Here is a 14518-nt window from a genome sequence, read left to right as displayed (position 1 = left end):
GGTTGGCTACACCTGGCTGGTGTAGCTCAGTGGATTGAGCTCGGGCTGTGAACCACACAATTGCGGTTCGATTCCCAGTCAGGGCACATGCCTGGGTTGCAGGCCAGTTCCCAGTGAGGGACTCACAAGAAGCAACCATACATTGATGTTTCTCTACTTCTCTCCTTCCCTTCCTCACTAAAGATAAATAAATAAAATCTTTAAAAAAAAAGGAGCGGGTTGGACTTGTTAGGGTCCTAAGGTTCTCTTTAGGTCCAGTGCTGCTTCTGGTAGAGAGGGAGTAATGGTTTGGGTGTTTTTGTAAATGGTCTGTCCAAGATACTGTATTTATGAGTGCGATCCGTCATGGGAGAAACGAGCTGTGCCGCTGTGTTTCTAGCTGGTCCAAGGTGTTCCCGGCAGTGACTGAGTAGAAGGCAAGGGTTCCATCAGCAGTGGCTGGAGCCATTCCAAGCCTGTCTGTGTCTGAGCAGAGAGAGGGTCCCGTGGCTGTGGACCTTAGAGTGTGCCGGCACGAAGAACACGGTGATCAGAATCTTGCTCTCAAAGGTGGTGGTGATTTATTTTTTTGTAACAACTAAAATACTGCAGCGATAAGTTAATGTTAGTCTTACTTTATAGCTGCTTCCCCAGTGTCTGGCACAGTGCCCAATATATGAGTTAATAACTAGGGAATATTTATTTAGAAAATTGAGAAAATTGACGTGATACTTTCAATTAAAATAAGTATATACTAGTAAAAAAAAACTGAGAAAATAGAAACAGTATCCACAAACTTCCATGTTGTTCCCACCACTGTGTCTGTGCCCCCACCTTCCCTCCTGGGCCAGTGGGTGAGGAGTCCATGGCACTGTGAGGCCGGGCCCTCCAGGTACATGCAGTGTTGCATCCCCTTCGGCTGCTCAGGAGCTTTGCTTCCAAGATCAGTGATCAGGGCTCAGGCCCAATCTTCCTTGACCTGCCAGCATCAGTGGGCGTAAGTGCTCACTCCCTGGTTCCTGACACAGCTCTTTGGCTTCTGGGAGGCCACTCTCTTGGCTCAGTCTCTCTTCTGGGCACCTCCCGTCTTCCGAGCCATGATGTATTGTTGTATCCGAGGGCCTGGTCCCCAGTTTGTCTGCCCACATTCATAGTTGAAGCAACTGTGTATAATTTCCTTTAAGGACACGGACATCCCCAAATTTATGTCTCCAGCCCCAGCTTCTCCTCTGAACTTTAGGCGTGCAAATTCAATTGCTAATTGACATTTCCACTGGGACGTCCTATAGATATGTCAAACTCAATTCTTGATTTCCATCTGTACTCCCTCTCCTGTTTTTTCTGTCTCGGTAAATGGCTCTCTATTATACTGTTACTTGAGCTAAAATGCTTGGAATTTTCCTTGACTGCTTTTTTTGCTCACACCCTACAGATAATCCAATAGTAAAAATTATCAATTTTAACTTCAAAACGTAATCATCTTCCACCTACTCAAAACCAACCATTTTGTGTCTGAATTAATGCAGTGGCCTTGTATCTGCCTCCCTGTTTCTGCTCTTGTCCCAGAATTACCTCTGCTTTACAGAGCAACCAGTGGTCCATTAGAAACTTAAGTCAGATGATGTCACTTCTGTGCTTGAAACTTGCCAGTGGCTTAGAATGAGATGTAAATTCTGTGCCATCGCCTACAATGCCTGCACAATCTGCCCCTGCCCGTTTCTCAACCTCATCTCTACTCTCCACCCCTCACCTCACTGCTCCTCCTGCACTAGTTTTTTTTTTTTTTTTTTGCTGTTCCAAAACAGCAAAAACATGCACAGCTTGCTCCAGAATTGAGGCCTTTAACACACACTGACCCTGGAGTGCTTTTCAGCCTGGCGTCTACAAAGTTTGCCTCCTCTCTTCCTTCAGGTCTCGCTCTGTTCGCATTTCACCTACGCAGTGGGGAGGTGGGTGTGCTCTTACTGCCCAACTGCTCGGAAGGAAGAGAGAAAGCAAGCTATGCAGATACTTATGCACCTTGTCTCTTCAGTCAAAGAAATTGGGATGCTGACTTGATGGGTGTTAGAAGATGTATAGAAATTCTCATTCATTTTCTTTTATGTTTGTGGTTCTGTTTTAGAAAAAGTCCTGATTTCTATTACCAGCCACCATGGAGTCACAAACCGAAACAAAGAAACTGTTTTCAGACATTGGAAACGCCACAGCCCTGTGATCCTTAAGTAAAGGGAAGCAAATGAGGTAAGCCACACGTTCACCCCGTTTTTCTTTTGGGGGCACATTCCAGTCTGCAGCATGTGCAGAGGGTTCCGAGAAGCATAGAAGGGGTCCCGGTGAGTTGAAGAGAGAGATTAGAGTAGAGTTCAGGAGGGCTGAGGCGATTAGATATTTTATGGCAGAGTTCCAGAGAGAGGGCTACTATGCAAAATCACAAAAGACAAAACCAAGAACAAACACAAAAAAAGTCCAGAAATTTACAGAGCGTCCTTTTGAATGTTTCCTGAACACTAGGTCACGAACGCAGAGTAGCATTCTAACATGGCCAGGGTGCCTAGAGCCGGGTGGTTTGCAGAGCTGGCCCAGTGTGGGGAGGTGTGTGAGTGCCGACCACCCCAGGCACGTGTCTCTGCAGTGTAAGGACAAGCAATGCTTATGGTAAAGCTGCTCCGATCTGCTCTAAGAAAGCTTGAAAAAGACCCAACTCATCTGCAAGAAATTCAACAGCTTGTGAGAATAAAGCCAACCACTCTTTACAGGAAGACAGTAAAGTCTAGATGCTCAATAACATAACACGGGAAGTGCCTATCATTCAGTTGAAAACTGCTGACACAGGTTTGATCCTCATCAGGAGAAAGATTAGTAGTAGAAATAAATCCAGAAGTAACAGAGATGATGGAATTAGGAGGCAAGGACTTTATAACAGTTACTGTAGATGTGTACAATATTTTCAAGGACTAAAGGGAAATGCAAGGAAGGAAGGAAATGAAAGCTATAAAAGAGAACCAGGTAGAATTATAGGATTGAAAAATATATTTGAAGAGAAAAATTTACTGATTGGAGATTAAAATGCTGGATAATGCAGAAAAAATGTCAGTGAACTGGAAACAGAAAATTGAAAAAAAGGAGAGACCTTTTCTTTTAGTGATACACAAGGTTTATAGGTAAAATTTTATGATTCCTGGGATTTGCTTCAACGACTTCAGTGTTGAGAAGGGAGTGGGGGGGTTTCAGTGGAACAAAGGCTGGCCAGGACTGGCTCACTGATGAAGATGAGAGACAGGCCATGGGGTTCATTATACTCTCCTCTTGGCATCCTTCAATTATTTATAATTAAAAGTTTAAAAAATATTCGTGTAAGAAGAAGTAGTTAGACTCTTTCTCCTGTCTGAAATGTTAATAGGTAATAGGTAATGAGGAGTAAGTCCTCCACTCCAAAATACTTCTTATGTAATAATTTTGACAACTCCACTGTGCTTTGATGGGAAGAAGCTGGGACCAGGCTATAAAAGTGTGACTCCCTGCCACTATAGATGTATCCCTTTTTGGGGGAGATGCTCTGACATACAGGAGGAGACCTGTGTGGCTAGGAGGACCCTGTAGTTCAGCAGGAGCCATTGACCTCTGGGAGCATTGGGAAATGGGTGAGTGGCTGATGGGTGCTGTCATCATTTTAGGTTTTATCCATGAATGCAACATGTGAGGTTTTTGATAAGGCTGTGTCTTAGTTTTGGTTGTTGCAACAGAGTACCCCAGACTAAGTGGCTTGCTTATAAACAGCAGAGTTTATTTCTCTAAGTTCTGGAGGTTAGAAGTCCAAGATCAGGGTGCTATCATCTCGCGGTTCTGGCGAGGACCCTGTGTCTGGTGGCGCACAGCTTGTTGTTCCCTCACGGGGCAGAGCGAGGGCGAGAGCTCTCTGGGGTCTCTCTTGTAAGGGTACCCACCCTGTTCATGAGGGCTCCACTGTTGTGACCCAGAGGCCCTACTACCTTCTGATACCATCACCTTGGGATTAGAATTATAACATGAATTTTTGGGAACATAACTATTCAGTCCATGCAAAGTGCCGAGTGAGAATTGGGATAGACTGAATTGGGGAAATGAGGACACAGAACTCAATTTGCAACAGGCTTTATGTCCCTTTCCAACTTTAATGCCAAGCAACTCCACTAAATGAGCCTCTGGTTATGGACTTGCCGGTGATTACAAACCCGGGAAGTTCCATGGGAGACTGGGTGGTGTGGGGGGACAGGAGGCTGAGCTCAGGCGAGCTTCACTCGCTAGCCCGCTGTGGCTGGGCATGGAGGAGACAGGAGGGCGGCCTGGTTCTAAGCAGGCTGCGGCCTGGGGCCTGTCTGCGGCCTGGGGCCTGTCTGCGGCCTGGGGCTTGGGGACCCCTGTTCTGTAGGAGACTCCAGTGGTTCAGCTCTTGTGGCTCTCTCAGGCCAGGTTGTTTAATTAGCATAGGTCAGGCGTTAGACTCTTTTGTACGTTTGTTCTGTTGTGATTTTGAAGTTGATGGCACACTGATCCTGAATACATTTCGACTCAAAGTTTGTGAATATAAATGTAATAAAAGTTATAACAATATTGAAATTTTGTCATGAAAGCAAATATGGGCTGGGGTAGATATCAGAAGTGCAGTTTCATTAGTTGATCAAATTTACTGCATAGTTAAATTTTTCCAGTCTTTTCTACCTTCAGTTTTGTTTTACTCAAAACATTCTCATAAAATTCATATCTTTCTGATATAAACCTGCAATTTATTTTAAAATTTATTTTTAATTATAGTTGACATGTAATAATGTGTTAGTTTCAGGTATACAACATCATGATTAGGTATTTATGTACCTCGTGAAGTGATCTCCATGATTGATTCTGATGACCACCTGGCACCCTGTGCCGTTACTATGGTGTTACTGGCTGTATTCTCTGGGCCGTGCGTCACATCCCGTGACTGCTTTATAACCTGCGGTTTGTACTTCCTAGTCCGTCATCCTTATCACCCACCATCCCCACCCTCTTCCCATCTGACAACCATCAGTTTGTTCTTTGTATCTGTGAGTCTGTTTCTGTTTAGTTTTGTTTGTTTTAGATTGCACATATGAGTAAAATCATATGGTATTTGTCTTTCTCTGTCTTACTTGTTTCACTCAGCACCATACCCTTTAGATCTGTCCGTGTTGTCACAAGTTGCAAGACTTCATTCTTCTGTAGTGGCTGAATAGCATTTCATTGTATACACACAACACCACATCTTCTTTATCCATCTAGCTTTTCATGGAACCTCCTATTGTTTCCCTATCTTGGTGGTTTAAAAAATGCTACAGCGAATATAGGGGCGCATGTATCTTTTGAAATTAGGGGTGTTTTTGATTTCTTTGGATGAATACCCAGAAGTGGGATTGCTGGGTCATATGGTAGTTCTGTTTCTAGTTTTCCTGGAGAACCTCCATATTATTTTCCACAGTGACTGCACCAGTGTACAATCCCACCGATGGTGTATAAGGGTTGCCTTGTCTTTTGTTGTGTTTTTGGTGATAGCTAAATCTTACTATTTATTGATCAGGTATTGATTGTATACAATACCACTATAGGTTTTGCAATTTTTCATGTTTTCCCTAGTAGGTTTGTTTTTTTTAAAGTTAATTTTGAAGTTTTTGATGTTAGAAAAATCTAGAACACACTTTGTCATGTACAGTTTTAGCCATGGCCAGTTATATTTTGTCTTGCTTGTATTCTACTAGTAATAGTTTCTGTGAGTTGGGCAGAAGTGAGACGGCCTCTCTCAGCTAGTCAGTCCATGGGAACGAGGACAGTTTCCTTGGCAATTCCAGGGGCTGACCTGGCAGCACAGAGTGTCACCACAGACATGGGTTTGACAGCCCCACTTCGTTCGTTACACAGACGGTGCGGAAATCATCTTCTCCTGACCTTTTAGATTCATTTTAATCATCAAGATTCTATACACAGCAGTATTTGATGGTAACAAAAGTATCTTTTAGCTGTGTAATTTTATACTTTTTCAGAAGCACACAACTAGGTTTCCTGAGCTTCCAGGAAGCTGTATTTAAATGAGCAAAAGGGTATGTTTTTACATGCAAAGCCACTTTCGAATCACTTTCAGTACACACGTGATGACAAGCACGTAACAGGTTTCTCCTGACACCTCTTTTCAGAGTTAGGATTTCTGCTACAGGTCCATGTCCCATACACCAGCCCGTGCAGAAGCTGGCTTCAACGCCCCTGTTGGCCACCCACTCACCGTTTTGTCTGTTAAGAGTGCACTTGAGAGGAGAGGGAGGAGTTCAGAGGTCAGAATTTAGAAGTGTCCTTTTATAATGAGGGAGGAGAGAATGGAAGATAGAGGACTTGCTTACCTAACACCCACTTCATGATGAGCATTTCTGTCCAGGAGAACTGCGTGGTTTTCACTCTGAAGATTTGCTTTGGGTAGTCTGTGAAAGTTTCATTGGGCAGGGTTTTGACACCTTCGAAGCGGTCTGATGCATTCACAACTAATAATCCCAAGAAGATTGTAAAAGACACTGCATGGGCTACAAATTTCATGAAAGGGCTCCTCAGGGTCCGTCCTAGCTGGAGACAAAATATGTACAAGACATGTTAAACTGGACACTTAGGTGGGCGCACATCTCTCTCTTTAAACATTGCTTTTGCCAAAAGTTGGGTCAGGTGTTGGACAGGAGCTGCTGACTGAACCCAGGTAACATTTTCTCTTGCATTTTTATGTGAGATGCCGCTTGACCAAGGCTATTTCCTGGAGACTCCACTTTCCCCGTGTACAGGAGTTAGTGTGGACGTAGGAAGCAGTAGAACCCACTGACGTGCCGTCATTGTGCACTCTGATGGCGTAGGTTCCCCCGGCCCTGTGTGTGTGAACTTCGTGCCCTTCAAATATGGGGGAAAGAAGTGTGTCTCAATGGTGCTCAGGATTTAGGAAAAAAATTGGTCCCTACCGTATATACTCTTTTGTTCATTTTCTTGAATTTTATGCCTACATGATTTGTTCTCGGTGTTTGTTGCATCTGGTAAATGTACGTTTCCTGCTAGGTGCTGCTTTACCTATGTTCCCATAAATCTTGATGTGTATTTTTTCATTGATGTTCAGTTATTAAATATTTCATAATTTCCCTTTTTATTTCGTTTTTAATTCTGAGGTTATTTAGTTATAAGACATATAGGACTTTCTTCTTCTAAGAACTCTAATCTCCTGGCAGCACGTGAGCAGACCGCACCTGCTGTGGTAGCGCACTTCAGCGCGCCCAGGCTTTCCCTGTGTGGTGGTTCTGTGTGAGCCCGGGGTGACCCAGGGGCTGCCCTGGGTGGGGACGCATATTGGCCACCTCTTCTCTATTCCTGGCATGGCATCCCGAGACCACTCAAGGACTAAATCTTTGAGGACTAACGCGGGGCTGCACAGCGAGTATTTGCTGAGCCCTACTGATGAACTCACTCGGCTCTTCCAGGTCGCTGTGGTCACCCTGGTCTAAGTACCAAGTTGCACCCCTCCCCCAGGTGTCCTGAGAAGACCAGGGCAAAGAAGGCAGTGTTTTCTGTAGCTCGGTCTCTTCTCAGGGCAGACGTTCACCATAGCCGGGGACTGGTTAGTTGTGGTCCACATACGGCCTCTTTCCGAGTCCCGTTGTGAACCGCCGCCCCCGAGGCAGAGCACCCTGCTGCCGGGCTTCAGGTAAAACTTCCCTCCTGGCAGCTGTAAGTCAGATGGCTTGATAAAGTGCTTCCGCATGGTAATCACCCACATTAATTACCCTAGTTATTAGTGTCATGTGATTTATTATGATGCTCATGCCATAGAACCTACCTACTGAAAATTTTTAAAAGATAGTTTTTATCTTTTCTGAAAAACTGCATTTCAAGTCCAGATGTTGGGAACCTTGCTTGTGCTGGAAAATACTTATTGGGATTCATTTGCATCACCAGATTGTCGTATGGCACTAGAGTAACTTCAGGAATGGGAAAAGATGTTTACTGGAAACCCCGGGGGCCCACAGACATTTCAGGGGTGACTTTCCCCTGTAATGGAAACTTTAACTTTATTATTTACAAAATAATATCATTATACTTTAACTTTACTATTTACAAAGTAGGGATGTTCCATTGTTTTTGGCCATAAGTAGATTGGCTAAATTCAGAATTCAGAGATTAATATAAGGGCAAATAAAATATTTCACATAAATTCAGCAAAAATGGAATTAAATTATGTCTCATTTGGATTTATATGCTTTCAAGTAGCAAGTTTGAATTCTTCCATATTTTGGTGACTATGTTGGCATCTTGGTGCCCTGTATCCCACTGAGGATGCTGGGACACTTTGGTGTATCCAGGAGATACCCTTGAGTAGTTGTCACATTGTTTCTTGTCGCATTGTCCTTGTTGGGGTAGTGGTGAGAACTGAGGGAAGAGGGAGAGTGACTGCAGAGTGGGAAGTGGGTCATGGGAGAGGGTGGGCTGAGGAGAGGGGGAGGGATACCAGCTCTGGTATGTCCTGATGTCCTGGCAGGACCCCAGAAATATCCCAACAAAGACGGGAACACAGTGATAGACACAGCTGTTAAGGGATGATGGCTAAGTGTCCCCCACCCTTTATCACTGGTTTCTGTGTAGCATCGTAGCATTGTACCTTCTGGTAACTACCTGGATGAGGACGTGGGGATAATTCTCTGTCTTCTCACCTGGGTGCAGCAGCTGATTATAGGAATCAGCATGCGCCTGTACCCAAGCGCTTCCTGGGAATTCCCTGGAAAAACTGGTTTGAGGACTTTAATGCTCTTGTGTTCGTTCTTTCAAGTTGTTATTTTCTGGCAAGATGCATCTGTTAACAATTGCTGTATCTACAGCAAACCATAAGAAAAAAGCCTGATAAGGCTCTGTTATGATTTGGAAGTTTGTCTTGGGCTCAGGTCCCACTTGATCTAGGCCGCAGGGAGAAAAAGTGAGGTTAGGAATTGATGCTCTTGCCTACTTTTCTTTTGGGCTTGGATGCCTCTTTTTAACTGGTAAAACTGTGATCCAGGTCAGATGAGATCAAATTATTTCAATGGTTTCTTTCTTTTTCTTTTTCTATGATGTTCTTTATTTGTCTCACAAAGGTAATTTTTGAAGCAAGTTACACTTGGGAAAACCTCCTTTCACAAGGCCACCAGGTGAACCAAAAGAAAGGAGAAAAGTCAACTGATGTTTGCCAGCAGCTCTGAGCTGGGGACTCTCCAGAGCTGTGTCAGGTAACGGCCCAGGTGTAAAGAGCGAAGGTGGAGCTTCAGGAGGTGTAGTGGCCCACTCTGCCTGGAGTGCAGAACCATCTGTCAGCAGCTCTGTCATTACTCGGGCCATCTGAGCTAAGGACACATCAGGAAATCCAAGCTGGTAGTAGCTAAGTCTGCCTCACCCCGAACTTTTCTAGGCACTGTTCTTTCACTTTGGCAATGTACAAGAATAACCGAGTAGCACTCTTGAATTAGCTCTAGATGAGCTGCATTTCTGAACCCGCAGCGCGGGGCACCAGCTTTTATGGTTGGCACACCTCCATGGTCCATGGCGCTGGGCTCTTCACCGTGACCCCAGGTGTAAGTGCCTAATGACCTGGTGCCTGAGTGCCCGCACAGTAGGCCGGGGCAGCAGTGGGGCCCACAGGCCGTCTGTGCCACCAGAGTTCCTATCTCCAAATGCCACCCTTACTCGTTGCCAAGTGCCAGTGGCCTCAAGCAAGGGCTAAGTGTGCAAGTTGGAAAGCTGAATGGGACAAACTTTGGATCAAGTGTTCCAACAAGAAACATCTTCAAGGCCGGAGTAGTTCTCAGATTTTAGAGAGATTTAGTTAAATTAGGGGTAGTTGCCTCAGAACGCTCCCCAAAAATGTTATTCAAAATATCTAACCTAGGGCTTAGGAATCTTCTTTCTTCAGGGGTGGGGAGTGTTCCCTAGGAGTTTCTAATCAGGGTCTTCCTAATTACCGTGGGAATCGCCTGTCGTCGGGGGGCTGCAGAGGTGCTGAGTCAGAGTGGGGTTTCACAGGGCGGGCTTCCAGGGAGAGAAAAGGAAGGAGTGGAGTTTTTCATGGTGGTTTTATTCCTCCCCCTAGAAAGTCTTGCGGACTCTAAAGATCTTGATCAGGTCCATTCGAAAGTCAATTAGTCAGCAGCTAAGATGTTTACATTCAGGTTGTAATGCAGCTGGTGTACCTGGGTGGGAAAATGGTGCGTGTGCATGTTGCCTGCATGTGTGCATGTACATGTGTGAAGTGGTTAAGGTCAGGTCTCTGAAGCCAGAGAGTTTTCATTTAAATCACAGCACCATAGTTTTTTGGCAGGTTACTTAATCCCTGTGTGTCTCAGTTTCTTCACCTGTAAAACTGGTGTAAAATAAAATAGCACTTAGTGTACAGGGTTGGCATAAGGAATGACTTACTTAACATGCTGCTGTGCAGCAGAATGGCGCCTGGCACAGAGGAAGTGCTCGGTAAGTCTGTGTCACACTGGATGGCCTCCGGCAGTTTCTCTAAGGGGAAACTTAAAAGGAGCTTGGCTCACTCCTGAAAAGCTCACATGCAAGGGTTTTCAGAGGGAGGGAGTCCTTAGTATTTATGTCACACGCCCTCCTAGGACACTGTGTGCAGCATGATTCTGGGCTCTGGGGGCGATGGAGATGAAACAGGCTGTACGAGTGGGTCCTTCCCCTCACAGTTGGTTTTCCAGTGGGGAGAGACAGGCTGAACCCTGTGGTAGGAATAGATGCAGAGATGGGGAGAGTGTTGCTGGTCTCGGGCTGGGCTAGGTATGAAAGCGATCAGCCTCCTGGCACTCTCAAATCCGGTGCTAGCAGGGTAACGGGATGGACTCTCTTTTTGGATTTGAGGGCAGGAGCTTTTGTAACAAAAGAGTAAAAAATGCTCTGTTTCCTGGCACAAATCTCCCCATCCATGGCAATGCTTCAAAAATTGCATCATGATTTTCTTTAAACCTAGTGTGGCTCTCCGGTAGCGACAAATGAGGGAGATGCAGAGGCCTTTGGAGGCTCTTTTCTCTCCCAGCTGGCCCTGGACCGCGTGTGTCAAACTATTGTAGCTTTGGAAAGGCAAAGCAGGACTCTTCAAAAACTGTGGAATCGCCCTTGCCTTCCTGACCAGATGTTTCTGTTTGGGCTGGGGCTGAGGGTTGGGGGCAATGACTAACGCTGATATTTCTGCAAGCAAGAGTTAGGTGGCGGTAAGTACTGACAGGTTGCACATTATAGAGATATCAGGTGGGAGTCTAAAGTTGTTGACAGTTCTCCCTTCCCGAGTCCTGGGATTAGTTTATAAGGGCTGTGGAACAGCGCACGGTAACAGATAACAAAGGAAGTCGGCTTCCCCTCTCGTACTTTTGTGATTAGGACTTGGGTAGTTCCTCAGCACATACGTGATGCTGACTTCTGCTTTAGTCTACCTGCTCTACAGACACCGAGCCCTTGAACATGACTGCTGTCCTTTCAGCTGTCAGGCCTGAACAGGCGAACAGCCTGAACAGGCGAACAGCCTAAACTGTGAATCAGAGCAGAACAGCAGAGGATGGAAAGCAGCCTAATCCATCACAAAGACCTTTGGCAACGGGGCCCTTGCTGAGCGCTGTCTAGGAAATACCGTCTGAGGGCATCCATGTGGTTGAGCCCACTGGCCCCTCAGAGGCTGCCTGACCCCACCCATGTTGGTGTTTACAATGGAAGTTATTTAAAAAATTCACTATTCTGTTTACGGATGCTGGCAAACCTGTCTATGCTCCTGACCGGCAGTGAGCACCATGTGTACACGTCTGTGACGTGGTCATCCTCTTCAACCACCATGTCAGTGAGCTGAACTTGTGTGGACGCCCTTAACCTTGTATTGTCTTTCCTAGAGACCCTTTGAACTTGGGTAAAAGTAGGATCTACAGCCTGGGAAACTCAATAGGAAATAAGTGGTGAGGTGATTTTGGCAGGCTGATCAGGTTATTTTGGTGTCCCTCGGTGGTGACAGCAACTTAGGCAGTGAATGCACCATTAGGTTGGAAGCAGAGATCTCAGCACTGGTTAGACATTGATAGACAGTGGCTGGCTGATGAGGTTTAGCAGTAAGATTTTGTGAATGCATTTATCACAGAATGTCAGGGTCTAATTTCCTTGAGGAAGGTGGAATAGGGTTGTCAGAACATGGACTTGCTGGAATGACATTGTTCTTTCCATAGAATTACTAGACAGATACAAAGGCAGCAACCCCTGGGAGGAGGGGTGCTGACGCGCTGACAGAGCTCCCACAGTGCCGCTCCTTGTGGGGGGCATTGCATTCGGGCACCAGGGGCCTCTGGAGAGGGCTGGTTTCTTCACAGGGAAGGCATGACCCCTTTGTAATACAATCTCTGCCAAATTTGAAAAGATTTCTTTTTAGGTGGTGAAGGGCAAGAGTAAACATATCTTGATAATTTTATCTGTCTTTTGGCTACCTCAGAGCAAGTTTGACAAACTTTTACAAGTTTTAATTCTTTTTTCAGAGAGAAGGGAAGGGACAGGGAAAGAGGGAGAGAAACATGGATGTATGAGAGAAACATTGATCAGTTACCTCTCTCCTGCCCCCAACTGGGGGACCTGGTCTGTGACCCAGGCATGTGCTCCAACCCAGAATTGAACCGGTGACCTTTTGGTTTACAGGCTGGCACTCAATCCACTGAGCCATACTAGCCAGGGCTTGACAGACTTTTTAATGAGAGAATCTTTCCTCAGAAGGAGCATTGCTTTCAAAAATTGTTTCATGCCATAGACTAAGACTTGTCACTCAGCTCTGGACACACACTCCTCTGCAGCGAACTTGGACCTAGAGCCCAGAAAGCACACAGAAACCACAGACACCTGGCTTAAGGACCAGGTGGTTTATCTTGGGTGCTCTGTTTCTAAGTCTTATTGGAGGTTCCAGGAGCAACAGATATCAATCAGATGTACACCTGAACAGAGGAGAGGAAGTCCCAACTATGGGGCTAAACTTTCCTGCAGACATTTCTTCTAGAATGTTCCAGAGGACTGCTATACATCTGACCCCTATTTCCACAGTGGCGTCAGTCTCCTGGATTTACTTAGCCCCAAGAAAGCCCAAAATCCCCTCCTCCTTACACACATACTGCCCCTCTATCATATCTGCATGATTTTGGCGAAGATTCTTTTTTTCAGACCTACTAAAAAGTTGGCCCTGGAGTATCATTTCTTTGTAGGTGTTTCCTCAGGCAGGCAGAGGCAAACCAATTTGCGAATGTTGGCTAGTCCCTGTTTCCTGGAAGCTGTCACACTTAGTTTTACAGTGAAAGTGAGGATTGGCGGTGTTTTCTCCACCAAGTGGTGGCTATGTTAATGATTGCATGTAGAATTAGTCTGGGGCTCAGAGAGTATGGAGGAAGTTCCCCCATCCATGTAGGCTCTGGGTGAAGGCAATGACCTAATTTGCAGCACAGACTAGGTAATTCTAGTGTGACAGCCTATGCCTAAAACCAATGACCAGCTCTAATCCAGCTTTAAATCTTGTTAGTTTTGTTTTCACTCACTCTGCTTTTTTCACCTCATAGTGAAGGACAGGAAGAATTGCATTTGTCTACACAGGTATCGTTTGGGAAATCCGTGTCATGGTAGGTTGGCATGGAAACAAAATCCTCAGTGGCGGTAAGGTTGAGCGCCACAGATACTCAGTGCGAGGACTTTTATTTTTAATACCATTCTGTGGAAGAAGGAGTTTGAGTCCTAACCCTCCTCTGTGACACCCGTCCCACTCCAAGGCGGTCAGTTAATTGCCTGCCTGGTTTGGTGACCTCATCAGCAGCCCTGAAGTTCAGTGCCCACCAGCCTGGCGTGAGTTCCCTCTTGGCAGAGTTGACAAGAGGATACATTCACTGATGAAACTTTTATTAACTGCATTAGCTGATCACATTTTTGTGGAACTAATCTCCCTGTAGTCGTATTTCCTCTACTGAATGTTGATTACTTAAGCTAAATTCCTTTTTAAATATATCTCTAGGTAAATGCAGCTTTGGAACCTTTAATGACCTTCTTAACTCATGAAACATATTTCAACATTTTTGCATGGTTTGGTCTTACAGGCGCTAATGCTTGCGTGCAGCTGGAATGCCTGCTGGTGCTCTTTGTGGCTTTAAATCAGGTCGCTGGGCTGTAGGGATGGCAGCGTGTGTGTGGCAGCTTGGGACCTGCCCGTTCCACTGCTTTCGTCATCAGGGGACATCAGACACTTTCCCTTCCTCGTGAGAAAAGAGCCCGGCTTTGTACCTTTTCAGCTCTTCTCTTTTTGTCTTTTTCCTTTTCGTGACCTAATTAGCTGTCTGTGGGCCAGAACCCAGTCAGGAAAGCCGAGGTCCCGTATGAGCTGTGTTTGACTCTCAGCCTGCCGGTTTTCCCTCTTTTCTGAATCCGCTTCACTAAGGGTGTGTGGCATCATGTAACTGAGGGAGTGGAATGCGGAGCGCATTCCACGACAAGGGCTTACTTGGCAAAAGGG

The 14518-nt window shown here is 45.6% G+C and overlaps 1 protein-coding gene across 1 annotated transcript in view; it reads right to left on the bottom strand.

Moving 5' to 3' along the window:
- The window catches only part of TRPC7 (transient receptor potential cation channel subfamily C member 7), a 131452-nt gene that overhangs the window by 41310 nt on the left and 75624 nt on the right, over positions 1–14518 (bottom strand). Inside the window, exon 5 of the mRNA XM_037059541.1 lies at positions 6360–6576. Coding sequence (XP_036915436.1) covers positions 6360–6576 — 217 coding nt within the window. The remainder of the gene's footprint in view (positions 1–6359; positions 6577–14518) is intronic.

The sequence above is a fragment of the Sturnira hondurensis genome, unplaced genomic scaffold (genome assembly GCF_014824575.4).
Source record: "Sturnira hondurensis isolate 20B ecotype Veracruz unplaced genomic scaffold, ASM1482457v3 Scaffold0011178, whole genome shotgun sequence".
NCBI classification, from domain to species: Eukaryota; Metazoa; Chordata; class Mammalia; order Chiroptera; family Phyllostomidae; genus Sturnira; species Sturnira hondurensis.
The sequence above is the reverse complement of the archived record's forward strand: the minus strand, read 5'-3'. Positions and strand labels throughout refer to the sequence as shown.